A 25,334-nucleotide genomic window follows, 5' to 3' on the forward strand; every position below is an offset into this window, starting at 1 on the left:
TCTTTCCCTCGCTGGGTCACCATCTAGATCATCTTCAACGGTGAGGTGGTCAGACCCGGCTTCCAGAAAGACGGCATCATCGTCTCCCAAATCGGCATCAAGATGTACGTGACCATCACCGCCCTTGGTGTCCAGGTCATGTTCAGTGGCCTCATCTTCTCCGTGGAGCTGCCTTTCAGCAAATTCGCCAACAACACGGAGGGGCAGTGCGGTGAGCGCCCGGCCCCAGCCCTGCTCTGGCCCTCGGGACTCTGGGCCCTTTCTCTGGCTGGGAGTGTCTGGTGTGAGAAGGGTCGGCCTCGGGTGTGTCCCTCCAGGAACTGCATTCTTGGCTGGGGGTGAGGCCGCCCGTGCGGCGCAGGGCGGCCACACGGCCCAGGGGCCTGGCCATGTGGCCCATACGTGAGGCCTCTTTGGGAACTGCCCTAGGGTCTGGCTTCTTGGAGGCAAAAGAAAGCACAGGGAGGTCAGGGGACAGGGCCCACAGCAACCCATGGAGTGCTGCGCGGAGACGCTGGGGCCTGGCCCCCAGCGCCCCAAGGGAGGGAGAGGGTGCTTCTGCTTTCCCCGGCTGACTGATCACTCCTTCCACGCCCCAGGCACCTGTACCAATGACCAGAAGGACGAGTGCCGCCTGCCCGGGGGGGTGGTGGTACCCTCCTGCTCCGACATGTCCGGCCACTGGAATGTGACATACCCCGGCCAGCCATCCTGCCACAGGCCTCCCCTGACGCCCACCACAGTTGAGCCCAAGAAAACGCCCACCTCGTGCCTACCTTCGCCAATCTGCCAGCTAATTCTGAGCAAGTGAGGTTCCCTGGCAGGGCTGGGGTGTGGGGGGTGTCGAGTAGCCCTGCTAATCCCACGCTGCCTGGGAGATGGGAAGTAGTGGGCGGGCCTGCAGGGGGCTCTGAGGGAGAGGGGGGGGTCACAGCTGCTGGAATGCCAGGCGCAGAGCCCAGCGGGGCTCGTGGCGGGTCGGCCTCTGAGGCGCTGAGGCAGCTCATGGTGGCTCCGGGCATAAGTCCTCAGCCAGCGGAAGCACCCGGGCGTGCAGGGCACGGGGGGAGCCCGGCGGAGAATTTGCAGAAAGAAAAGCTGTGTGGCAGCCAGACACCCTCCCCGCTGCACACAGATGGCCCCAGAGGCTGGGGTCCCTCGACACACAGGTCGGCCCAGTGACGCCTCTCCCTCGGGGCCCTTCATTAGGGAAGGCCTACAGCCTGGCAACCCCACCACGGAGCTGCCCCATGACCCATGTGTCTCTGTGCTGCAGGGTCTTCAAGCCGTGTCACTCGGTGGTCCCCCCGTGGCCATACTACCAAGCCTGTGCCTTTGACCAGTGCCGCGTGCCCAGGGCAGACGTGGTGTGCTCCAGCCTAGAGCTGTACGCCGCCCTCTGTGCATCCCTCAGCGTGTGCATCGACTGGAGGGGCCTGACCGCCCACAAATGCCGTGAGTGCCCCCTCCCCCCCGCCCCAGAGTGCCCCGTCCCGCTGGGCGGTGGCAATCAGCATGTTCGAGGGGACAGACACACTGGGCAATCCATGGGTGGGCTTGGGTGGGCTTGGGTGGTCAGGGTGGGCTTCCGGGGGGAGGAGGGCTGAGCCCAGGATGGAGTGCATTTGTTTCCTGGAGGGACAAGAGGGGGCATCCGGGTCAGAGCACCTGGGCGCAGTGTGCAGGGGTCCAGGGCTCGGACAGGCTGGGCGGTGCAGGGCACACAGCAGGTGCCTGGGCCAAGAGCTCCAGCCAGCGGGGCCCAGGCCAGGGCTCGCTTCTCGTGCCCTCCGGCCTCAGGTGTGGCCTCACCCTTCGCACAGCTTTCACCTGCCCTGCTGACAAGGTGTACCGGCCCTGCGGCCCGTCCAATCCTTCCTACTGTTACATGAACGACAGTGCCAATACCCCGTAAGCACCTGCCCTCTCCCTCTGGGACACGCCCACCCCGCCCTGTGTCCCCAGGCCGCCGCTCCCCACGCTGGAGGTCACGGCCCTGCTCACCCTCTGCTCCCCACAGGGCCCTCCCGGAAGCCATTCCCATCACAGAAGGCTGCTTCTGCCCGGAGGACATGACGCTGTTCAGCTCAAGCACAGCAGTCTGCGTGCCGGCCAACTGCAGCAGTACGTCCCTGGGGCTGGGCTTGGGGCTCCCACGCACTGGCCCCTCGGGCTCTGCACTTCTCAGCCAGACCGCAGGGCTTTCCACCACAGCCTCGGTTTCCCCCAGCCCCCGACACCGGGTCTGCCCGTGACGGGCTGGGGGCCATGGAAGCCCAGCGATGGCGTCCTCTCTTCCCCCAGGTTGCCTGGGGCCCGACGGGGAGCCTGTGGAGGTGAGTGTGGCAGCCTCGGGCGACTCAGAGGAGGGGAAGGGAGGGGCCAGGCTTTCCTGAGCAGACTCAGGAGGCCTCCGTGCACGGCCCTGGAGGAGGGTGGGTGATGGCCCCAAGGCTGGCTGCGTCCCGCCCTCCCTGAAGACACCCCCCGCCCTGCTCCCACACAGTGAAGGTGGGGACGGTGGGGAGGGAGGCCGGTCACCTGCACAACCCCCTCCCACCCCACCTCCTGGCCCCCATGGGCCTCCCAGAGCCCCAGCAGCCCTCAGCCCCGGCCACACTTTGGAAGACCCCTTGCAGGCCCTCAGCCGTGGGCCCGGGGCTCCCATGTCCTTCCCCTGACAGCCTGGCCACACTGTCAGCGTGGGCTGCCAGGAGTGCACCTGCGAGGGCAGCACCTGGACTCTGAGCTGCCAGACTCGGCCCTGCGCCCTGCCCCCCACCTGCCCCGAGCCCGGCTTCGTGCCAGTGCCCGCAGCCCTGCAGACCGGCCAGTGCTGTCCCCAGTACACCTGCGGTGAGCCCCAGGCCGGGCGGGGGCGCACATGCACAGGCTCAGGGCTGGCCAGCTTTGCCCCTGAAGGGTCCCGAGGTGCTGGCACCTGGGGGTACACCCCAGGAGGGTGGTGGGCATACCCTCCCTTTATGTGGCTTCAGCTGCTGACCCCCAGCAGGAAGGCTCAAGGGTGAGGGGTACCATGGAGGTCAGGGCCGAGCAGAAGCCTCGTCCCCCGTGGCGGTGGGCACCCCCTGGAGAGCCTACCACCTGTCCACTGGGTAGTCAGTACTCCTGGAGACCCCCAGGGAGAGGCGACACTCAGGCTTGGGAGGGAGGCAGGTGCCCTGACGCCCCCTTCCGTCTGCTGCAGTCTGCAACACCACACACTGCCCCGCGCCCGTGGACTGCCCAGGAGGCTCGCACTCCATCCTGGCCTATAAGGAAGGGGCTTGCTGCCCGACCCAAAACTGCAGTGAGTGTCCTGGCTCAGCGGCGGCCAGGCTGTGGGGAACATGGGCCGTAGCCCGGGACTGGGATGCTGCAGTGGTGGCGCGGGCAGCTGCTACTCGGGAGGCTGGCGGGACAAGGGGATGGTGGGTCTGCAGGTCTGCCTTCTCCCCTGAGCAGGCCGGACCGTCTGCAGCATCAACGGCACCTTGTACCAGGTAAGAACCAGCCGCAGGTCAGGCCCCCTGGTGCACAGGGACCAGAGCCCCCCCGTCCTGCCAGCTTCTCCCCGAGGCTGCGTCCCTGCGGGCCTGGGTGGCCTTGGGAGCAGCAGTGGGTTCTTCTGGGACCACAACCCCTGTCCTGAACTTGAGAAGGTCCCCAGCCTCTCTCTCCCCATGCCGGGTCCTCCAGAGCATGTGACCTCCCTGGAGGAGCAGCCTTGGGGCTCTGTCCCCAAGACCGGGACCCCAACCAGGAGGCACTACTGAGGGTCACCTCAGGGGAAGAGTCTGCCTGGCGGGGGCAGGCCTGGAGGGGATGTCCGGGAGGGCGGGGGCACCAGGCCCAGCTGGGAAGACACTGTCACCTCGACTCCCCCAGCCTGGTGCCTTAGTTTCTTCGAACCTGTGCGAAAAGTGTTGGTGTGAGTTGCCTGGTGGCCCCCAGTCGGACACGGTCATGATCAGCTGTGAGACCGAGATCTGCAGCACCCGTTGCCCCGTGGTGAGTGCCCCCCTTCACACTCCCACCCCCACGCAGCGCCCAGCCGGGGCTCAGGCCAAACATCCTGCCCCCCTCCCAGGGCTTCGAGTACCAGACACGGAGCGGGCAGTGCTGTGGCGAGTGCGTGCAGGTGGCCTGTGTCATGAACACCAGCAACAGCTCTGCTCACCTCTTCTATGTGAGTAGCGCTCACGGGGCCTTGGGGTGAGTTCCGGGCGGGGCCGGCCACAGGCTCCAGGGGGGCCCGCCCCACCCCTGCACAGGGGGGCTGCCGGGAGCGCACAGCGACAGCGGGGGTGCTGGGTGGATGGCTTCCTGGTGCACTGGGGCCCCTGGGGAGCCATCAGTGCAAGGCGGGTGCAGGGCAGAGGCCGCGGGAGCCTCTGGACGCCCGTGGGCTGGGGGCTGACAGACGGATGCAGCACCCTCCCCTGCTGGAAGGAGGGCCACTCACTTGCTGGCTGGGCCTCCCTGCAGCCCGGCAAGTCCTGGTCAGACCCCGGGAGCCGCTGCGTGACACACAAGTGTGAGAAGCAGCAGGACGGGCTCGTGGTGGTGACCACGAGGAAGGCGTGTGCCCCCCTCAGCTGTCCAGCGGTGAGTCCTGGGAGCCCGCCCGCCCTGCCCAGGGGTGTCGACAGTGGCCACGGGAGGATGGGGCCCTGCATGGAAGTGGGCGCCACCGTCTTGCGTCCCTGCCCTCGCCAATGGCATCTCTGTCCTCACAGGACAAGGCTCGGCTGAGCGAGGACGGCTGCTGCCTCTCCTGCCCCCAACCCCCAGCCCAGAACAGTGAGTGGGCGTGTCTGCCAGGGGCGGGGGACACGGGAGGCGGCGGGGGGCGGGGGGGGCCCGGCCAGGGCTGACCTCTGCGCCGCCTCCCGTGTCCCTCCCCAGGGTCGACCTGCGCCGTGTACCACGAGCTTCAGGTCCTCCGGCAGCGAGGCTGCAGCTCCGTGGGGCCCGTGCGCCTCACCTACTGCCGGGGCAACTGTGGGGACACCACCTCCATGTACGTGAGCCCCTGACTCGTCCAGGGCAGACCCGCAACTCCCCCACCCCCGGCCCACAGAGGGCTCCCGCAGGGCAGGGCCTGGGGCGGGCAGACAGGGGCAGGATGGGGGGGCCGGGGGCCAGCAGGGGGCTGGGCCGGGGGCCAAGGACGGCTCGCGGCCTGTCTGGACTCACACTCTTCTCTTTACTGAGACCCCAGACTCGGGGTCCCTGTTGGTGACCTGCCGGTCAAGTGGTTGCTGAGAGGCTGCTGGGCCCCTCCCTAGCCTTTGGGGGCTCAGAAGGAACCACAGGGCCCCTCAACTGCCGTGACTGGCATGCGGGAGCCACTGTTAAATGCCCCAGTGACCTCTGGCTCAGGCGGCCCCTGCCCGCAGGTACTCTTTGGAGGCCCGCGCCGTGGAGCACAGGTGCAAGTGCTGCCGTGAGCTGCGGGCCTCTCTGCGGAACGTGACCCTGCGCTGTGAGGACGGCTCCAGCCAGGCCTTCAGCTACACCGAGGTGCAGGAGTGCGGCTGCGTGGGCCTGCACTGCGACTCCCACGGGGGACCCGGCCGCTCAGGGGAGGTGCAGGTTGCTGAGCACAGCCAGGAGGCGGGGCTCAGGCGCTGGAGCAGAGGCGCCCCGGCTCCCCGGCCTTTGCCGTAGACGGGCCAGAGCCCTGCCCTGTCCCTCCAGGACAGGCCCACAAGAACGGTTGTATTCGCTGCCATCTCAGCCTCCAAGGCCAGTGGAACCTGAGCCCCGGTCCAGGTGACCCAAGCCTAGGACGCACGGCCCACCCCTCTCGCCCCTCTCCGAGTCCAACGGCCCCGGGTGTGCAGTGGCCCCAACGGGCTTGCAGCCGCCTGCTCGGGACCAGCCCGGGAGGGCAGCGGGTGGGGGAGGTTCCTCTGGCTGTGGGTCCAGCCTGCTGGTCCCAACCTTCAGCATCACGTAAGGGCCTGATCCACAGCGGTCCCTCAGATGCCGCAACTGACAGCTCGGCTGGCCACTGGGAGGCAGAGCCTCACCCCTGCCTCGGCCCTGGGCCTCAGGAAAGGGCCGTCGGTTTCGGAAATACACTTGGAGCATTTGCAATTCGTGGGCTCCGTGTGATTTTTAAGCTTGTCCATAAAAGCCGGGAGCAGGTCGGAGGGCAGACATGGGCCCGGGGCGGGGCAGGCCAGCTGCCTGGTCTTCTGTGCCTTTGGCCGGACAGAGGGCGGGAGTCCCGTGGGTCCGCCCAGCTGAGCCGTCAGACTGGGAAGGCTCCATCTTCTCTCTACAAATCTCTGGACTCTCCCATCACACCAAAGTCAAGCTCGGTGTGCGATGCACCTGTGTCTGTGCACGTGTGTGCGCACCTGTGTGTGTGCACGCAGGCCCAAGGGAGACCGATCCCCCAGCAGTGCTGTTGCCCTCCCCTCTGTGACCCCTGCCCCCTGCCCTGGGAACCTCCAAGTTTCGAAAACCCAGCCCCCTCTTCCTCAGAGGCCCCAGGGGAGTCCCTGACATCCCCGGTGACACCCTGGCCTCAGGCTGGACCCAGCCCCGCAGCAGCACTGGGAGGGTAGGCAAGGGCCGTGCGGAGGTCCCTCTCCAGGCATGGAGGGAGCCTGCTGCCCAGACAGGGCAGCGGAGAGGGGCAGGGGGCAGGGTCCAGCACAGGAATGCACAGGGTGTCCCGAGCTCCCCAAGCCTGAGTGCCAGGAAGGGGCACCCAGAGCAGACAAGCCCACGGGGCCAGGTGCCAGCCCTGCTGACCCCTGGCCGTTGCTGGGAGGCCAGCCTGGCCTGGACCCCGACGGGGCCGGCGGTGCCAGGCTGGACGGTGCCGGCCACCAGGGTCGCCTGGGGCTAACAGTCCCGCCGAGCTTCCCACCGCTCCGCGCATCTTGGGGCCCATTTGCTGGGCCAGAGGAGGCCTCGGGGACCTGTGAACACTGGGCAGTGGGCTCGGGTGACCAGGCGTGGATGCAGGGCAGGGGCGGATGCCTCACCACCTGTCCTCCACGACAACATGGGGGGTGGGAGCAGGCTCTCAGTCCTGCTGGAACCTAGGCCAGGGGAGGGCAGCTTGCTGGAGGTCAACTGTGGAACACAGGAAGGTGGACTCATGTCCTCATGTCCCTGCCGCGGCTCCTGGAATTAGATATGCCCACTGTGTCCACCTCACGCTGCCTTGGTCACAGGAACCGGGGCCAGGCTGAGTTGGGTCTCAGGGCCGGGTGGGTCCGGGGCTGGTGGCACCGAAAGTCCCAACTCCAGGACCTGGCTGCAGTCCCTGAACTGCCACAAGGTGGCAGCACACTGGTCTTGGCGCCTCCGGCTGGACCAGGGGCTCAGGAAGCAGAGTCAGGGGTCTCAGGGGTCTCAGGGGTCCAGGGAGGCGGCTTACGTCCTCTGAGGCTGGGCCGCCCCTTGAGGTCCGCAGGGCCGCGAGGACCCTGGATAAGGGCGAGGACCGCCCTTTACAGTTTACACCCCTCTGGCCGGCATTGCCCACTCCCACCCCTGTCTCCCCGTCCTGAGCGCCAAGTGCTCGGTGCCCTGGTCCAGGCCCCCATGGCCCGCCTGACCCAGCTGTTTTCTCCGGCCGGCCATGTGGGCAGTGGAGCTGACCTCACAGCTTGACCTCTCCTGTCAGAGACCAGGTAGGGGCCGAGAGGCTCCCGCAGCCATGACCCCGAGACCCCTTGGGCCCAGGAGACAGCCTGAGTGGGAGGTGGATGGACGTGGCAATGAGGTCCGGGCAGGGAACTCACTGCCACCCCCATGGGATGCCCTCCTTGGGAGCAGGAAGTTCCCAGCCCTCTGGCTCTGGGAGCCGCTGCCCCAGTGACTGGCTGGCCCTGTAGCCACAGGTGGCACCCTAATCAGCGCCACTGCCCCCAGAAGGGATCGGGTGTCGGAGGGAGCCCCCTCTTCCTCTCTGGCTGGGACGGACGCCAACGCAGTGACTAACCCTCCAACCCCCCAGGAGTGCACAACCCCTCCCCTGCCTGGAACTGTGACCAGGCAGCAAAGAGTAACCGGATAATGGGTCCCTGCTGCCACCCCAGACCCACAGCCCTGGCCAGGTGGTGCCAGGAAGAGCAGTAGAGCTGGGTTTGGCCCACCGAGGTGTCCACGGCTCTGCCTGCAGGGCGGCTCCCCGAGGCTGGGCTTGAGGCCCCCACCTGCTGGATGCTGGGGGGCGACGGGGGGATTATTTGTCACCACGGGGGTGGGGACACATGGCCAGAAGGGGTCCTGGGGCCAGGGCTGGCCTCTGCGGCTCACACCCCACCCCCTTTGGCCCCCGTGGAGTCTGGCCTTGGCAGGGCCACACCTTCATTTCTGGGTCCTGCCCCAGGCAGATGGGGAAGGGGCCTCCACTCTCATGCTGGGGGGACCTGATTGGGGGCAGCTTCTGCCCAGATAAAGGGTGCTGGGGGCTCCTGGATATGGGGAAGGAGATGGACAGGGACACAGGACACTGGGGAGCCTGTGACCGTGGTGGGCAGGTCAGGTTGCAGCCCTCTCCTGACCTCTGCCCCCAGCACGCCCAACCCATCCAGGGACACTTGGGCTCCCACCCAGGCCCGAACCACTGGAGAGGGCTGCTTGGTCTGAGGCCAGAGCTGGCGCCAGCGGCCGGCCTGGTCCTGGGCACATGCAGGTCACAGCTCTGACCTGTTTGACCTGGGCCCTGGGCAGCGGATTGGCGATTCACAGCCAACCCCGTGGGGACACGTGGGGCCTGGGCCATCACACAGGCGTCTCCGTAAGCATGGACCAGACAGCCTCGCGGCCCGGTCTTCAGAGGAAGTCGGCAAACTCACTGCAGAATCTGCATGGACGTCAAAGGTCCTCAGATATCCGGATCAACTGACAAAGAGCGAGGGCGCTGCCCGCCGGCACGGGAAGCACCGCGGCGATCTCGGGGCCAGGGCTGCGCCACGAGCTGTGCCACGTGGCAGCCCGGGACCCAGGGCGAGCCGCGCTCAGGGACCGGGCCATGCGCGGAGCCACACACAGCGCGAGCCTGGCGATGGCGGGCAGAGTGGACAGATCACTGGGAATGAGGCCACGCGTTAGTGCCACGGGGGAGTAAAGCAGAGAACCCCTTTCTGCTGGTGGGGTCCCGCTCAGTGGCCGTCATGGGAGGGAGGGAGGAAGGGAAGGAGGGAGCCTGGGCATGTCTGGGGGAGGTGCCCCGGCGGGGCCTGGCGGGGTCTGGCGGGGTCGGAGATCGGAGCTGCAGGCACATGGCTGTGCCCGAGGTGGGCGGGGAGAGGGGCCTCAGGGCCAGCCAGAACCAGGCCTTAGCACTGAGTGAAGGGGCACCGGGGGGCTGGGCAGAGTTTGTAGAGCCCTGCCTTGTCCTTCAGGCCCCACTGCAGGGTGAGGACAGACACACGGGCTGAGGGAAGCAGGAGACTAGGTGGGGTCTGAGCTGGGGGGTAGGTCAGTGGTGAAGGTGACTGTTCGGCGATGGACCGGCTGTGGAGTGTGGGTGAATAGACAGCACCCTCCATCGGGGGGCCGGGGAAGGATGGGGTGGCTGGGGAAGGGCATTGGGGTGGGTAGGAGCTTGGTGGGGTCATACTGTGTTTGACCATTAGATGCCCGGTGGAGAGGTCAGGGTGGTAGGTGGACATGTGAGTCGGGGGGGCCGGAGCTGGAGCCTGCCCTCACCGGGAGGCAAAGATGGGAGAAGCTGGAGCCTCAGCTCTTCCGCTCGGGAGGTTGTCAAGGGAGTGAGCGCAGGTAGAAAAGAAAGGGAGGGGAGGCGGGGGGAGGGAGGCGGGAGGTAGGTCTCCTCTCCTCTGGACTCCAGGAGGCTCAAGACCTCGCAGGTGAGGACCCCGCAGCCCCAGGGAAGCTGTGGGAGATGGTTCTGTGACGGGAAGGGGGAGGGATCCCTTCCGTGAGATGTAAAACACTAGATGCCGGCAACAACCCTGGGCTTGGCTGACATAAACTCTGTGGTTCCCCTTCACTGCGGTCCGTGGACAGGGTGACACACCTGGGGTCGCCGTCTGCATCTGTGGCTTTCTCACGGCTCATAGAACCCACCTATAGAGAGGCACCCCAGGGTTTTATTTCTTTACAGAATAGAATAAAAATAAAACATCATCGTGTTACCACTGTAAAGCCCCTGTGTCCTGGCTTCCAGAAGAAAATGTGTTTATGACTGACGTTCCCAAGAGCATGGTTCCCGGAGCCAAGCAAGGACGGACAGAGGGACGTGCAGGACGCCTAGAGCCGCAGACAAAAACGAAGATGGAAAGGCAGCCCAGAACTTGGATGATGGGCACCATTAGGTGTGTCTCTGGCAGCAGCGGAGGTCTCTGCGTGATCAGTGATCAGCCTGGGACTCAGGACACCCCCGCAACCCAGCATCCACCCCAGGGGTGTCCAGCTGCCGAGCAGGGGGCTGCCCGGGGGGCTGGGCAGGAGGGTCGCCAAGGCAGGTCAGAGCTGACGCAGCTGGATGGGAACCGCCCCTCCCACCAAGACAAACAGCCTGGGCGCCCCCAGCCCCCGCAGGGCTCAGGGAACTTGGTGCCCTCACTCCCAGGTTGACAGGCCCTGAGGGGACCCCAGCACCCATGCCAAGCTCAGGGCCACCCTGTCCTGTGAGTGCCACAGCCCCCCACCCTCATGAAACGAAGGAGCAGGTAGGGTGCCCTCTGGGGACACAGCCTGTCAGCGGGTGCTGCCCACTTCAGGAGACCTTTCAGAGCAAGGCAGCCAACTCACTGGAGGCCGTGAGGGGCACGAAATCCTCGGGGGCATGAGGTGGCCCCCTTCCCGCCCAGCCCCTCCCGGGGGCCCCTCCCCGCCCTGGGCCCCGGCCCTTCCTGCTTCCACCAGGGTAGCCAGCCCTGGGGGCACACAGCGTCCACAGGGCCAGTGGCCCCATGGCAGCCTGGGGGTCTGGAGACTGTCCCCCAGGTGGGAGGGGTGGCCTGGCCTCGTGGACCCTAGACTCAATCTCGCAGGCCACAGGCTGAGCCCTCGGGTGGAGGGACTTCGCGTCCTTTCCTGGATGCCCTCCCGGCCCTTAGCCTCCAGCCCCAGGAAGTGGGGCCTGGAGCTCTGTCCCTGGGGTGGGGTCTCTGCCTCCTGCTGGCTGCATCCACGCTCTGTCCTCAGCTGACGGCCGAGCCTCCACGCTTCCACAAGGGGGCGATTCAGCGTGTGTGGAACCAGCAGGGACCCTGTCCTGCTGCTCCAGGCTAAGCCACGCTTGGTGGGGCCCAGCGAGCTCCCACCGGCCCCCGTCTCCTCCCAGGGCCCCTGCAGAAGCTGTACCTGGGGCGGCGGCCACACCTCCAACCCTAGGCATCAGGGAGACGGCGTCTCTCCAGCCACGGCACCTACGTCTCTGCTCACGTGGCACCCGGGTGTGCGTGTCACTCACACAGTCCCTGGCCAGACCTGCAAACGTGGACACCAGAGCCCTGGGGACGGAGGGCACGGACCACATGCTGGCAGAAACCCCTCCTGCAGAGGCCAGGCAGCCTCCCGGGGAAGGGGGCTGGGGCAGGGGGCTGTGGGCAAGGCGCTCCGGCCACTGCTGCACCCTGCGGGTCCCACCATCCTGCTGGCCAGCGAGGTCCATCCCGAGCGGTCCTGAGTTCTGAGGGGCCTGGCAGCAGCTCTGCTGGGCAGATGTGGGGGCAGACATGGCAAGGCGGCTCTAGCGCCTCCTCCCCCGGCTGGTGCTCCCAGGAAGCCTCCATCCAACCCTGCCCCCAGCCCTCTAGTCCAGCTCGCGCCTCGAGGCCTTTCCTGGCCACCAGGACGGCTGCTGTTAGCCATCTTCCCCGCCTTCCTGTTACAGTCCAGAGTTCAAACTCACCCATCGCTGGGGTGTACCCCACTTGCTGCATCGGCCACATCCCAGACGTGGGGCTAGGCGGAGGCCCTGACAGAACACGAACAAGATACCCAGACATGAGGGAACCCCTTCAGCCTCCCCAAGAAAACGCAGCAGAGTGAAGTCGGGGCCTCCAGAGGTCAGAGATCAGGCCTGGGCCTGTGACCCCCAGGAGGGCTGGGCCTCCCCCACCCCGGGGCCTGAGCCCAGACGAGGGTGGCATGGCCCAGGACGGTGGTGTGTCCCCCGGCCGCCCTCTCCGGTCAGTGGTCACCGCTGGGGCCTTGAGGCCGGTGGGAGAGGGCAGCAGGCGGGGCTTGGATGTGGATGACCGGCCTGCGTAGCCTCAGGGCCAGGCGCCCCTCAGGACTGGCTGGGGGGTGTGGCCCTGGGCTGTGTGGGGCTGCGTCGGGCCCCTCTGCCAGCCTGTGGTGCTGAGTCAGCACTGGGGTTCCTGGAGGGAGGAGGGCACGCTGCCCACTGACACCTGGCCACCTCTGCTGGCGGCCAGGACACCCCACCCGCTACTGTTTATTCTCCCTCACGCTGTCTTAATCCTGAGCAAACGTGGGCCCGGGGCCCAACCTCCTCCTCTGTCCACATCTGCCTGCCCCCTCGCCCAGGCTCTGCCCCCTCGGGGGGTCCCGTGACCCTCCCCAGGACCTTGGCCCTGCATGGGGGTGCTGCTTTTCCACGAGATTCACAACAGGGCTGGGGAAGAGGAGAGGGGAGGACGGGGGAGAAGGGAACAGGGAGGCGCCTCTTGCACCTGCCTGGGGACCTGCCACGTCACGGGCCCCCGCTCAGGCTGGCTCTGCCCAGGAGATAGGGTGCCTGCCCCTCCTGCGCTCTCCCTTATTTCCTCCCCCTCCCCCTTCCCCCCCCTTTCCCTTTGGCCCTCCCCCACCTCACCGCTGTGTCCCTGCCATGTACAGGTGCAGTAGTCCCCCAATGGCCTCCCTCTAGTCCATTCCCCAAATCACAAACAGCATGGAGCTTTCTGGAGAACTTTTGGATACAATTTCCAATTTATGGATAAGTGGCAGAAATAGTATAAAGAGCTCCTGTCTGCCTTTAGCCCAGATTCTCCAGGGTTTGTATTTTGCTCCCTTTGCTGTACTGTTTGCTCTTGGGCTGTGCTGTGCCTGCCCTCCCCTCTCTCTGTGTCTACATATTTTCTCTGTTTCACTGGAGTTTAAGAAGATTGCCCCTTCACCTTAAATAGATGGGGGTGTGTCTCCCAGAAGTAGGGCAGGGTCTGTGAAGATGCAGCACCACCTGCCATCCTCAGGCCGCTACACCCCTCGCTTGTCCTGCTGGTGTCCATTCCTCCCAGTCTGGGGTCTGACCCAGGAGCGCATGTCACGTGAGTGCAGCTTCCTTGGTCATCTTTAACCTGGAATCTGTCCCCAGCCTTTCTCTGGGCTTCTTGACCCTGCCCTTTTTGAGTAGTGTGGGCTGGTTACGTGGTGCAGCACCCCCAAATCTGGGTCTGTCTGTGGCTTCCTTGTGTCGAGGTTGGCGTACACACTCAGCAAGAGTGAAGCTGTGTCCTTCTCGGTTCCTTATACCTGGAGGCACGTGATGTCAGTTGGGAGTTCACTTTGGCTCAGGGTGGGTCTGTCAGGTTTTCCACTGGAAAGTAGCCATTTCCCCCCTTGGAATTAATAAGGGTCTTGTGGGAGAGTCTTGGGACCATGTAAGGATCCCACTCCCTTTAGTGTTAGCACCCAATGATGCTTTTCTAATCACATCCACTCTTCTTACCTGCATTCTGCAGTAGGAAGAGATTTCTCTTTTCTTCCATTTATTTATTTTTCATTTATTCATTTATATCCATTTAGCCTCACAAATTTGTATTTTCAGAATGACTCTGTGGTGGGCTGGGAAGCTCTAAGGTCTCGTTTTCCACAGAAACATTGAAAAGGACAAGGAGAAACTGTCTGGAGTAACTGTCTTCAGAGCTCTAGAAGACAGTCAGAGGTTTACAGCAACGAAGCTAATGGCCAATCCAGAAAAGGCCATCTTCAGAAGGATGGGAAAGTTTTGTGGCATTTTCACTCACCCTTGCCCATCCCCAGTGCAGTGGCAGTTTTGGTCTTGAGTTGCCAGCCCAGTTCCATTCCCCTCCCCCACCCCAAGCCAGAAGGAGCAGAGAATACCATACTTGCAAATTACTGTGAACATCTGGTGGATTCATGATGCAAGGCACGCATCTCTGTTTTGCTTAACCTGGAATTCAAGTGGCAAAAGTGGCAGACACTGCTCATAAAAGCTGCGAAGTGACTACAGACCCACAGACTCCTGGGGCAAGAGATTACAGTTGGAGACATATAATGGACCATCTAAAGCCTGGAGGAGCTGAAGTAGGACCCTTTGAGAAATTCGGGCATTCAAAAGCAGCCATGCACATGCAGGAATTTAGAAAGACACACTCATGCCCAGGCAAGATTTCATCTTGGGCTGGTCCCCAGGCTCAGAGCAAAGCCTGCCTGAGTGTTGAAGGACAGAGCCAGGCTGTGAAGACTGGGAAGGCTCCTGCTACTCAAGGAAACTCTGCCCAAAACACCAGCTGAACACAAGCTAAACCAGCAAAGACTCAGTGATCACACACAACAAGGAACAGTCTTTGTAAAAATTAAGACTTTGGAGAAGTCTCAAAACAAATGGACCACTACATCCTTCAAAAACAAAAAAAGAAGGAAAGAAAAGAAAAAGAAGAGCAAACACTGGGAAGGGGAGAATCTGATTTCCAGAGTTACCTCCCCGTTTTCAACAAAAAATCACAAGGCTTACAAAGAACAAGAAGATACGGCCCATTCAAAGGAGCAAAATAAATTTATAGAAATCATCCATAAGGAGGTCAAGACATCAGTCTCACTAGACAAAGACTTTAAAACTACTGCCTTAAGTGTGCTCAAAGAGCTAAAGTAAAACATGGACAAAACCCAAAGGAAATCAGGGAAATGATGCATGTACAAAATGAGAATATTAACACAAAGATAGAAATTATTTTAAAAAATAGAAATTCTGGAATACAGTGACTGAAATGGAAAATTCACTAGAGGGGCTCAACAGCAGACTTGAGCAAGCAGAAGAACGACTCAACGAACTTGAAGACAGAACAACTGAAATTATCAAAGTTGGGGAGCAGGAAGAAAAGAATGAAGAAAAGTGAATAGAGCCTAAAGGACTTGTCAGGCACCATCAGGTGGGCCAACATATGCATAATGAGAGTCCCTGCAGAGAAGAGAAAGGGGCGAAAATATTATGTGAAGAAATAATGGCTGAAAACTTCTAAGAAGCTCAACAAACTCCAGGTAGAATAAACTCAAAGAGGTCCACATTGACATACATTATAACTAAATTGTTGAAAGTCAAAGAAGAAAATCTCAAAAGTACCAAGAGAAAAGAGAATTCATTCTCAATAAGATTATCAGCTGATTTATCATCGGAAACCTTGGAAGCCGTTAAGGCACCAAATGATACATCTGAAGTGGTGAAAGAAAAAACAATCAACCAAGAATTCTCTATCTGGCAAAGCTGCCCTTCGAAAGTGAGAGCAAAATTAAGACATTTCCAGATAAACAAAAACTAAACCTACTGTATAAGAAATGCTAAAAGAAGCCCTTCAGGTTGAAATGAAAAAGACACTAGACAGTAAATCAGAGCTCTATAAGAAACTAAAGATATCCAATAAAGCTAAATGTGTGGGCAAATGGAAAAGCCAGTATTATTGTAAGTTTTGTTTGTAACTCTACATTTCATTTTCTATGATTTAAAAGATAAATTCATGAAAATAATTGCAAATCTGTTATTAGCACACAAGGCATAAAGATTTAATCTGTTACAACAATAACATTAGGAGGGGAAGGAACTATATGGGATGAGAGTTTTGTATGCAATTGAAACTAAACTGGTGTCAATTCAAATTAGACGGTTTTAACTTTATGGTGTTATATGTAATCCCATGATAACCACAAAGAAAATATCTACATAATATATACAAAAGGAAATGAATCAAAATTTGTCACTACAAAAAATCATCTAAACACAAAAGAAGGCAGTAATGGAGGAAATGAGGAACAAAAGAGCTAGAAGACATACAGAAAACAAATAGCAAAATGGCAGAAGTAAGTCCTTCCTTATCAGTAATCACTTTAAATGTAAATCGACTTAAACTTTCCATTCACAAGGGAGAATTGATTAAAAACAACAACAACAACAGGGCCTCTCTGGTGGCGCAGTGGTTGAGGGTCCGCCTGCCAATGCAGGGGACACGGGTTCGTGCCCCGGTCTGGGAAGATCCCACATGCCGCGGCGCGGCTGGGCCCGTGAGCCATGGCTGCTGAGCCTGCGCGTCCGGAGCCTGTGCTCTGCAACGGGAGAGGCCACAACAGTGAGAGGCCCGCGTACCGCAAACAACAACAACAAACAACAATCCAACTATATGCTGTCCACAAGAGATTCACTTTAGAACTAAAGACACAAATAGGTTGAAAGTGAAAGGATGGAAAAAGATATTTCATGCTAATAGCAACCAAAAGAGAGCTGGGGTGGCTACACTAATATCAGACAAAATAGACTTTACGTTTTTTAAAATAAAGTTTATAAGAGACAAAGAAGGATATTATTTATTGATAAAAGAAAAAAATTCAACAATATATAACAATCATAAAGATATATGCACCAAACAGTATAGTCCCAAAATATATGATGCAAACATTGGCCGACTTGAAAGGAGAGCTAGATAATAAAACTACTACTAATAGTTGGATAATTCAGTACCACACTTTCAATAATGTATAGAACAACAAGACAGAAAATCAGTAATGGAACAGAGGACTTGAACAAGACTATAAACCAACTATGCCTAACATACATATACAGAACACTCCACCTATCAACTGCAGAATACACATTTTCTGAAGTGCACATGGGGTATTCTCCAGAATAAACTAATTGTTATGCTCTAAAACAAGCTTTAGTAAATGTTAAAAGATTAATATCATATAAAGTATCTTTTCTAACCATAAAGGAATGAAGCTAAAAATCAATAATGGAAGGAAAGTTGTAAAATTCACAAATACATGGAACGTAAACAACACACTCTTAAACAACTAATAGGTCAAAGAAGAAATGAGAAAATCCTTAGAGATGAATGAAAACAAAAACACAACATACCAAAACAGGAGATTCAGCAAAGGCAGTGCTAAGAAGAAAATTTATAGCTGCAAAACCTACATTAAAAAAAAAAAAAAAAGATCTCAAACCAATAATTTAACTTTACACCTTAAAGAAGTAGAAAAAGAAGAGAAAACTAAACTCAAATCTAGCAGAAGGAAGGAAAAAATAAAGGTTAGAGCAGAGATAAATAAAATAGAGAATAGAAAAACAACAAAGAGAGCCAACAAAACCAAAAGGTGGTTCTTTGACAAGATCAACAAAATTGACAAACCTTTAACTAAATGCACTAAGAAAAAAAAGGAAGGAGAATCAAAGTTTAAAATCAGAAATGAAAGGGGCATTACTGTCAATTTTATAGAGATAAATGTGATTAAAGGTTTGCAACAACACGGATGGACTTGGAGGGTATTATACTAAGTGAAATAAGTCAGACAAAGACAGACAAATACTGATGATATCGCTTATATGTGGAATCCAAAAAATACAACAAACTAGTGAATACAACAACAACAGACTCATAGTTGTAGAGAAAAGACTGTGGTTACCAGTGGGGAGTAGGAAGGGGGGAGGGCAACATAGGGGTAGGGGATTAAGAGGTACAAACTATTATGTATAAAACAAATGAGCTATGAGGATATATTGTACTATATGGGGAATATGGCCAATATTTTATAATAACTATAAATGAAGCATAACCTTTAAAAATTGTAAATCACTATTTGTACACCTGTAAATTGTATAATATTGTGTATCAACTATATTTAAATAAAAAATTAAAATAACAGAATGAAATAAAATATAATACCATGTATGGTTGCTCAAAACAGTTGGAAAAAAAAGGCTTCAGGATCTTTTGTACCACAATATTATTATTACTGGCATTAGTTTATATTGTTCTATGAATATGAAGGTATAATCTAACGAGAGCAATATAGTATATTAAAAACTAAAATCACAAATGCTTAGAATCACAAAGAAATAAATATAATACAAATAATACTAAAAAATATGATTAAAGGGAATAGTATGAACAATTGCATGCCAACAAATTTGATAACCTAGAAGAAATGGACAAATGCCTAGAAACAGAGTCTAACAAAACTTACTCATGAAGAAACAGACAAACTGAATAGACCTTTAACTAGGAAGGAGATCAAATCAGTAATCAAAAACCTCAAAAAAAAACAACAAAAGAAACTATGTTTGGTCCAAATAAAGAAAACTACATACCAATATCTCTTATGAATAGTTATGCAAAAATCCTCAACAAAATACTAGCAAACAAATTCAGAAGTATATTAAAAGGTTTCTACACCATGATCAAGTGAGTTTTGTTCCAGGAATGCAAGGATGTTCAACATACAAAAAACCAACCAATCACCACATTAATAGATTGAAAAGGGAAAAAACCCACATCTCAATTAATGCAGAAAAAGAATTTGCCAAATTTCAATATCTTTTCATGATTAGGAACTCAACAAACTAAGACTAGAAGGACACGATCTCAATATAATAAAGGCCATACATGAAAAGCCCACAGCTAATGTCATACTTAATGGTGAAAGATAAAAGCTTTTCCTTTAAAATCAGCAACAAGACAATGATGTGTACGTTCATCGCGTCTATTCAACACAGTATTAGAAGTTCTAGCCAAAGCAATTAGGCAAGAAAAAGAAGTAAAAGGCACCCAGATTGGAAAATAAACTATCCCTGGTCACAAATAACATAATCTTATATGTAGAAATTTCTGAAAATTCTACCAAAAACTATTCAAGCTTGCTATGGTGTGTTTCCATCCAAAATCCATATGTTGATATTCTAACCCTCAAAGGTGACGGTATTAGGAGGTGAGGCATTTGGGAGGTGCTTAAGTCATGAGAATGGAGCTCTCATGAATGGGATTAGTGGCTTATAAAAGCAGCTCCGGAGAGATCACTAGCCCCTGTTGACTTTGCAAGAAGTCTGAAACCAGGAAGAGGGCTTTCACCAGAACCCAATCATGCTGGCTGAATTCCAGCCTCCAGAACTGTGAGAAATAAATTTCTGCTGTTCATAAGCAACCTAGTCTGTGGCATTTTGTTATATCAGCCCAAATGGATTAAGACAGAGCTAATAAATGAATTCAGCAGGTTGCTATACACTAGCGAGGAACAACCCAAAGAGGAAATTAAGAAAATAATTCCATTCACAGTAGCATCAAAAATAATAAAATACTTAGGATTAAAGTTAAGCAAGGAGGTAAAAGACTTGTACAATGAAAATTACAAAACATTGGGACTTCCCTCATGGCGCAGTGGTTAAGAATCCTCCTGCTGATGCAGGGGACCCAGGTTCAGGCCCAGGTCTGGGAAGATCCCACGTGCCGTGGAGCAATTAAGCCCGTGTGCCACAACTACTGAGCCTGCACTCTAGAACCCGAGAGCCACAACTACTGAAACCCATGAGCCTAGAGCCTGTGCTCTACAGCAAGAGAAGCCACCGCAATGAGAAGCCTGCACACTGCAATGAAGAGCAGCCCCCACTCGCCGCAACTAGAGAAAGCCCATGCACAGCAACAAAGACCCAATGCAGCCAAAAGTAAATTAATTAAATAAATAAATTTATTTTAAAAATTACAAAACATTGCTGGAGGAAATTAAGGAATACATAAATAAGTAGAAAAATATCTCATATCCATGGATTTGAAGACTTAATTCTGATAAGATAACAATATTACCCAAAGAGATATACAGATTTTATGTAATCCTTATCAAAATCCCAATGGTGTTTTTGCAGAACTAGAAAAATCCATACAGAAATTCATGTGGAATCTCAAGGGAATAGTCAAATTACTCTTGAAAAAGAAGAACAAAGTTGGAAGACTCATTCTTCCTGAGTTCAAAACTTATTACAAAGCTGCAGTACTCAAAACACTGTCGTACTGCCATAAAGACAGACATGTAGACCAATGGAATAGAACAGATAGTGCAGAAATAAGCCCTGGCACACACAGCCAATTGGTTTTTGACAAGTGTGCTAAGACCATTCAATAGGGGAAAGGAGCCTTTTCAACAAATGGTGCTGGGAAAACTTGATATCCACAAGCAAAAGAGTGAAGTTGGACTCTTATCTGACACCATATATGAAAATTAGCTCGAAATAGATCGAAGACCTAAATGTAAGAGCTAAAACTATGAAACTCTTGGAAGAAAATTAGGGAAAAATCCTTGTGATGCTGTATTTGGCAATGATTTTTGGATATGACCCTAAAAGCACAGGCAACAAAAGAAAATTGATAAATTGGACTACATCAAAACTAAAACCTTTCTGCCTCAAAGGACATTATCAAGAGAGTGAGAAGACAAACACAGGATGGAGAAAATATTTGTAAATCATATATCTGATTAGGGATTAATATTCAGGATATTAAGAACTCCTTCTGCCTGCCAATGCAGGGGACAAGGGTTAGAGCCCTGGTCTGGGAAGATCCCACATGCCGCGGAGCAACTGGGCCCATGAGCCACAACTACTGAGCCTGTGCGTCTGGAGCCTGTGCTCCGCAACGGGAGAGGCCGCGACAGTGAGAGGCCCGCGCACCGCGATGAGGAGTGGCCCCCGCTCGCCGCAACTAGAGAAAGTCCTCGCACAGAAACGAAGCCAAATAAATAAATTAATTAAAAAAAAAAGAACTCCTAAAACTCAACAACAAAAAAAACAAACAACCCAGCTCAAAAATGAGCAAAGGACTTGAATAGACATTTTTCCAAAGAAGGTATGCGAACGGCTAATTAGCACTGGAACAGATGCTCAACATCAATAGCCATTAGAGAAATGCAAATCAAGACCATGGTGAGACACCAATTCATACCTGTTAGGATGTGGCTATTATTAAGAAAGAGGGGGTATAAGAAGCACTGGCAAGGATGTGGAAAAATTGGAAACTTTGTGCACTGTTGCTGGGAATGTAAAATGCTTCTGTTGTTTGGTGGTTCCTCAAAAAGTTAAACATAGACTTATGATATGATCTAACGACTCTACTCCTAGGTATGTACCCAAAAGAATTGAAAGCAGGGACTCAGATATTTACACCATCATGTTGATGATGTCATGGCCTTATTCACTATAGCCAAAAGGTGAAAACAACCTAAATGTCCATTAAAGAATGAGTGGATAAACAAAACGTAGTATATTCATACAATGCGGGTATTATTCAGCCTTAAAAAAAAGAAATTCTGACACAGGCTACCATGTGGATGAACCTTACAGACATTGTGCAGAGTGAATAATCCAGTCACAAGAGAACAAACACCGTACGATTCCACTTACACGAGGACCTAGAATAGTCAAATTCACAGAGACAGAAAGTAGGAAGGACCAGGCCAGGGCCAGGGCCTGGGGGAGGGGGAGGGGGTGTTGTTTAATGGGTAGAGTCTCTTTGGGATGATAAAAAAAGTTCTAGAGACGATAGTGGTGATGGTTGCACAGTGCCGTGAATGTACTTAATGCCAGTTAATGTACACTTAAAATGGTAAATTTTAAGTTATATACATTTCTCTACACAGATCAAAAAAAAAGATCCCCTATGGTTTCCCTGCTTTAAATGCTCCAGTAAACCGTACCCCCCAAATTCAGAGTAAACCCTGACTCCTCCCCTGGTGCAACCTTGCCCACGCCACAGCCAGCTCCCCTCTTGCAGGTGCCCCAGTACCAGCCACACCAGGTGCCTTCGGACCCTCCAAGGAGCCATGCTGATCCCTGCCCCAGGCCCTTTGCACCTGCTGTTCCCTAATTTGCTAAAGGCTGCCTCTTCCCCTCCCTTCAGCTCAATGTCACCCTAGCCCCACAGAGAGCTTTGGTTCCTTCAAAGCTCTCACTGCTCCCTTATATGGTCAGTGAGCTGTGAGCTCCAAAGGGGCCCTCTCTTCTCCTTGGCCACGTCAAATCCCCAGGGCTTGGGGCTCATCAGAATTTGCTAGAGGCAGAAAGGAAGGAGGGAAGGAGGGTGAGAGGGACGGAGAGAGGAAACGGGCAAGGAAAGGGGTTGTGTGAAGACCAGGAGACAGAAGAAGACGCTGGGTGGGGGTGGGGGTTCTTGGCCTTCACACAGGGCAGGGGCTTCCTGGGGGAGGGTCTCCACATTCTTGCAGCCCTGGGGCAGTGTTAGGGGAGTGGGCACAGCCTTCCTCACCGTGGTGGCCGCTCTGGGGATGAGGAAGCCCCGGTGGAGCCTGATCTCCCCTCCCCTACACTCCCTGGGTATGGACCAGGGCGGGGGGCACCCCATCTTGCAAGTGGAGGTTTCCACTCCCCGCAGAGGCAGCAGGCGCAGAAGGCCTACATCCCTAGACGGCCAGGGGCCGGGCTCTGAGCAGGCCTAGAGCCAGCCAGGCCTTTGACGCCCCCAGGGCCATACCTCGTACTCCTGAACCCTCCATGGCGTCTGGTGTGGAGCTGGGCAAACAGCCAGCACTCAAAAAATGCCTGAGGCTTGAGGCACCCCAGTGCCCCTCGCCCTGACTCCGCACTGCTGTGGTGAGAGGCCGGTGGGCAGGGAGGGGTGAGCTGAGAAGGGCGCCCAGCGCTCCGTGATGACCCCTCCAGGGGCTTCCAACAGGGCCGAGGGACTGGCCGGGGCAGCCCGGCTCCGGGCTCTGTGGGGGGGTCTTTTCTGGGGGGTGGGGTCACGTCCGCCTTCGGGCTCTGGAGGCTGAGCGCGGGACAGGGTGCGCCCCAGGCGGGGCAGGTCCCTGGCACGTCCCTGCGCCCTGCCCAGGCCCCGGGAGGCCTGGCCCGGGGCCTCCTTCCCAGCAGCCTTGCACTTTGCTTCCTTCTTCTGTCCTCGGCTCTCTCAACTGTGAAGGGGTGAACCCACTGCGCAAACAGGCTGGGCTCGGCCGTCCACATCCGGGATGTCTCAATCCTGCGACCCTGGTGGCCCCCACGGCCGGCCCTGCCCAAGGGCAGTGCTCCGGGGGGAAAGGGCAGCGTCGGGCCACGGCACAGCCGTCTGCCCCCTCAGCCTTCCGGTGCACTGACCGAGTGCCTACTGTGCGCCAGCTGTGAACAGATGGGCCAGGCCCCTGCCACACGGAGTGTTCCTTCCGGGGTGCTGGTGGTGGTGGGGGGGCAGACAAGAACCTTGAAGCTTGAAGAGATGACGTCCTCGAGGGCCGAGGCGCCCAGGCTGCTCACATGTGGTGCTGGGGGGTGTGGAGCGAGGGGCCGACCTTCGTGGGGACTGGGGCCGGCAGCGCCCCGCTGATGGTTGCGTGGTGCTGGCCGCACAGGGCGGGCGGAGGGATGTGCCAGCCTTGAAGGCGCCCAGCTCGGCTCTGTACCAGGGGCACAGATTGAGAGCTGAGCCTTCGGGCAGCGGGGAGAAGGCGGGCACCCCTTCCCTGGGGTTAAGCTCAGGCTGGGAGGCCAGATTCCCTGCTTCCTTCTTTCCTTCCTTCAGGTGGATTCAGGGGTCTGGGCTGTGTGTACTCCCCACCCACATGAGGGACCAGGTGCCACGGCCTCCTGGAGCAAGGGCAGGAAGGCCAGGCACAGCCACAGCCTGAGAGCTCGGGAGGGCGGGGTTCGGAGGGTGGAGGAGGGGTCCAGCGCACCCTCCAGGCCTGTTCTGCAAGGGGCCCCACCCAGCCCTCCCCCAGAGGCCCCTCCAGCTGTGCCCTCTGCAGAGGGGACAACTGGGTTGGCTGTGAAAGAGAACTTTGGAGATCACGCACCCCAGCCCGGGAGGTGACAGTGAGGATGGGGGAGGGGCGGCTGGAGGGCAGCCTGAGCGCCTGCCCTGGGGTCCCAGATGCGGGCGGTGAGTGGGGTCTGAGCCCGAGCTGAGACCCAGGGCCCATGTCTGCAGGAGCCCCCATGCTGCTGCCGGTGCCGGAAACGCCCCAAAGACACCAGGAACCAAAAGAAGACGCAGGACCTGTGGGGCCATTGGCCAAGCTGGGGGGATGACGTCGGTAAAAGACGTTTAGAGCTTTAAGATGGGTTTTCCCTTTGCCCCAGAAATTCCACTTCAACGGACTTATCAGAAAGACAAAGGCAGAGGGCAGGGTGGGGCTGGCAAAGCCCCCACCAAAGCCTGTGGGGGCAGGGGGGGGGGAGTGGGTACCAGGTGCTCCGGGCTTGTTAACCACGAAAACCTGGAAGCTGCCCACCGCCCAGCTGACGGATCACAGCCCGGTCCTGTGCACCCCGCCCCCTTGCCGTCCTGTGCTCAGACACAGCAGGTTTTGGGGTGAGGACGCCCAGTGGCTACAAGAACCAGAGCCAGAGGAGGGGATGGGGGGGAGCGTGGCTGGGGGGCTGCACTGACCAGGGCCCCCCCAAAACCTGCCATACCAGTCGTGGGAGCAGGCCTTCGTGGCTCCCGCTTGGGGCAGGTACTGGGGTTTAGAGATCCCTGGTCCCCCAGTGTCCCCTGTCAGCCCTGCGGGGGGCCCCGGGGGCACATCACTGTGTACACGGGTCCCTGCTCAGCCTGCCGTTGGCCGGGGACCCCAGGTGGGTCTGGGATCCCTCTGTGCCCCTTCCCTGGGGTTAACTAGCCGGCCTTGGGCATGAGGCGAAGGTCAAACAGGACCCAGGCTGGAGCCCCTGGCCCTGCCTTGGCCACTCCCGGCGTGCATGCCAGGGCGTCCATCCTCAGGGCCTCGGTTTCCCCTTGAGTTTGAACTTGGTGACAGAGAGGAGCCCAGAGGCCTGGCAGGGTCCTGCTGGCACAGCTGGGAGCTCTGGGACCCCTGGGAGCCTGCAGACCAGTACCCCCTCCATACACGGCATGCGCACCCTGCAGCGAGCAGGACCCCCTCGGGGACGGGGTGGTGAGCACCTCTGGGCAGCTCCCCCTTGACCGCCTCAGCCAGGCTCCCGGGAGGTGCTGCCCTAGGGTCTGAGCCTGCCTTCTGCCCACACAACAAACCCCACCCCGGCCCCATCCTATCGAGGGCGTGGGGCTGCAGCAAGGCGGGAGCCAGGCAGGCTGAGGTGGCCCTGCTTTGTGGGGGCTTTGCCAGCCCCACCCTCCGGCTCCGTCCACGCTTTCTCCCCTGATCTCAGAAGCAGCCGGCTGGGGCGTGGGGGAGGGGTCCTGCACCTCTGGGGCCCAGAGCCACAGATCCTTCCTCCTCTAGGCTCTTGTGTGCCACGGCCCCTCCCCAAGAGCAAACACACGTGGCTGCCGTGGGGAGAGGACAGCACCCTGCGTGGCCCAGTAGCTGGGCACGGTGCCAAGGCTTCCCGCTATATAAGCCCCAGGGCCCCCAGGGGAGCGAGCGTC

General features: G+C 57.0%; 1 protein-coding gene across 1 annotated transcript in view; it reads left to right on the forward strand.

Moving 5' to 3' along the window:
* Positions 1-5,673, forward strand: part of MUC5AC (mucin 5AC, oligomeric mucus/gel-forming) — a 24,357-nt gene extending 18,684 nt beyond the window's left edge. The window contains exons 35-49 of the mRNA XM_007465998.1: positions 28-211; positions 600-807; positions 1,277-1,455; positions 1,824-1,911; positions 2,021-2,124; positions 2,305-2,336; positions 2,685-2,856; positions 3,209-3,310; positions 3,466-3,503; positions 3,889-4,011; positions 4,091-4,189; positions 4,489-4,608; positions 4,740-4,803; positions 4,909-5,023; positions 5,403-5,673. Coding sequence (XP_007466060.1) covers positions 28-211; positions 600-807; positions 1,277-1,455; positions 1,824-1,911; positions 2,021-2,124; positions 2,305-2,336; positions 2,685-2,856; positions 3,209-3,310; positions 3,466-3,503; positions 3,889-4,011; positions 4,091-4,189; positions 4,489-4,608; positions 4,740-4,803; positions 4,909-5,023; positions 5,403-5,673 — 1,899 coding nt within the window. The remainder of the gene's footprint in view (positions 1-27; positions 212-599; positions 808-1,276; positions 1,456-1,823; positions 1,912-2,020; positions 2,125-2,304; positions 2,337-2,684; positions 2,857-3,208; positions 3,311-3,465; positions 3,504-3,888; positions 4,012-4,090; positions 4,190-4,488; positions 4,609-4,739; positions 4,804-4,908; positions 5,024-5,402) is intronic.
* The last annotated feature ends 19,661 nt before the right edge of the window (positions 5,674-25,334 follow it).

Source organism: Lipotes vexillifer, unplaced genomic scaffold (genome assembly GCF_000442215.2).
Source record: "Lipotes vexillifer unplaced genomic scaffold, Lipotes_vexillifer_v1.1 scaffold1094, whole genome shotgun sequence".
NCBI classification, from domain to species: Eukaryota; Metazoa; Chordata; class Mammalia; order Artiodactyla; family Lipotidae; genus Lipotes; species Lipotes vexillifer.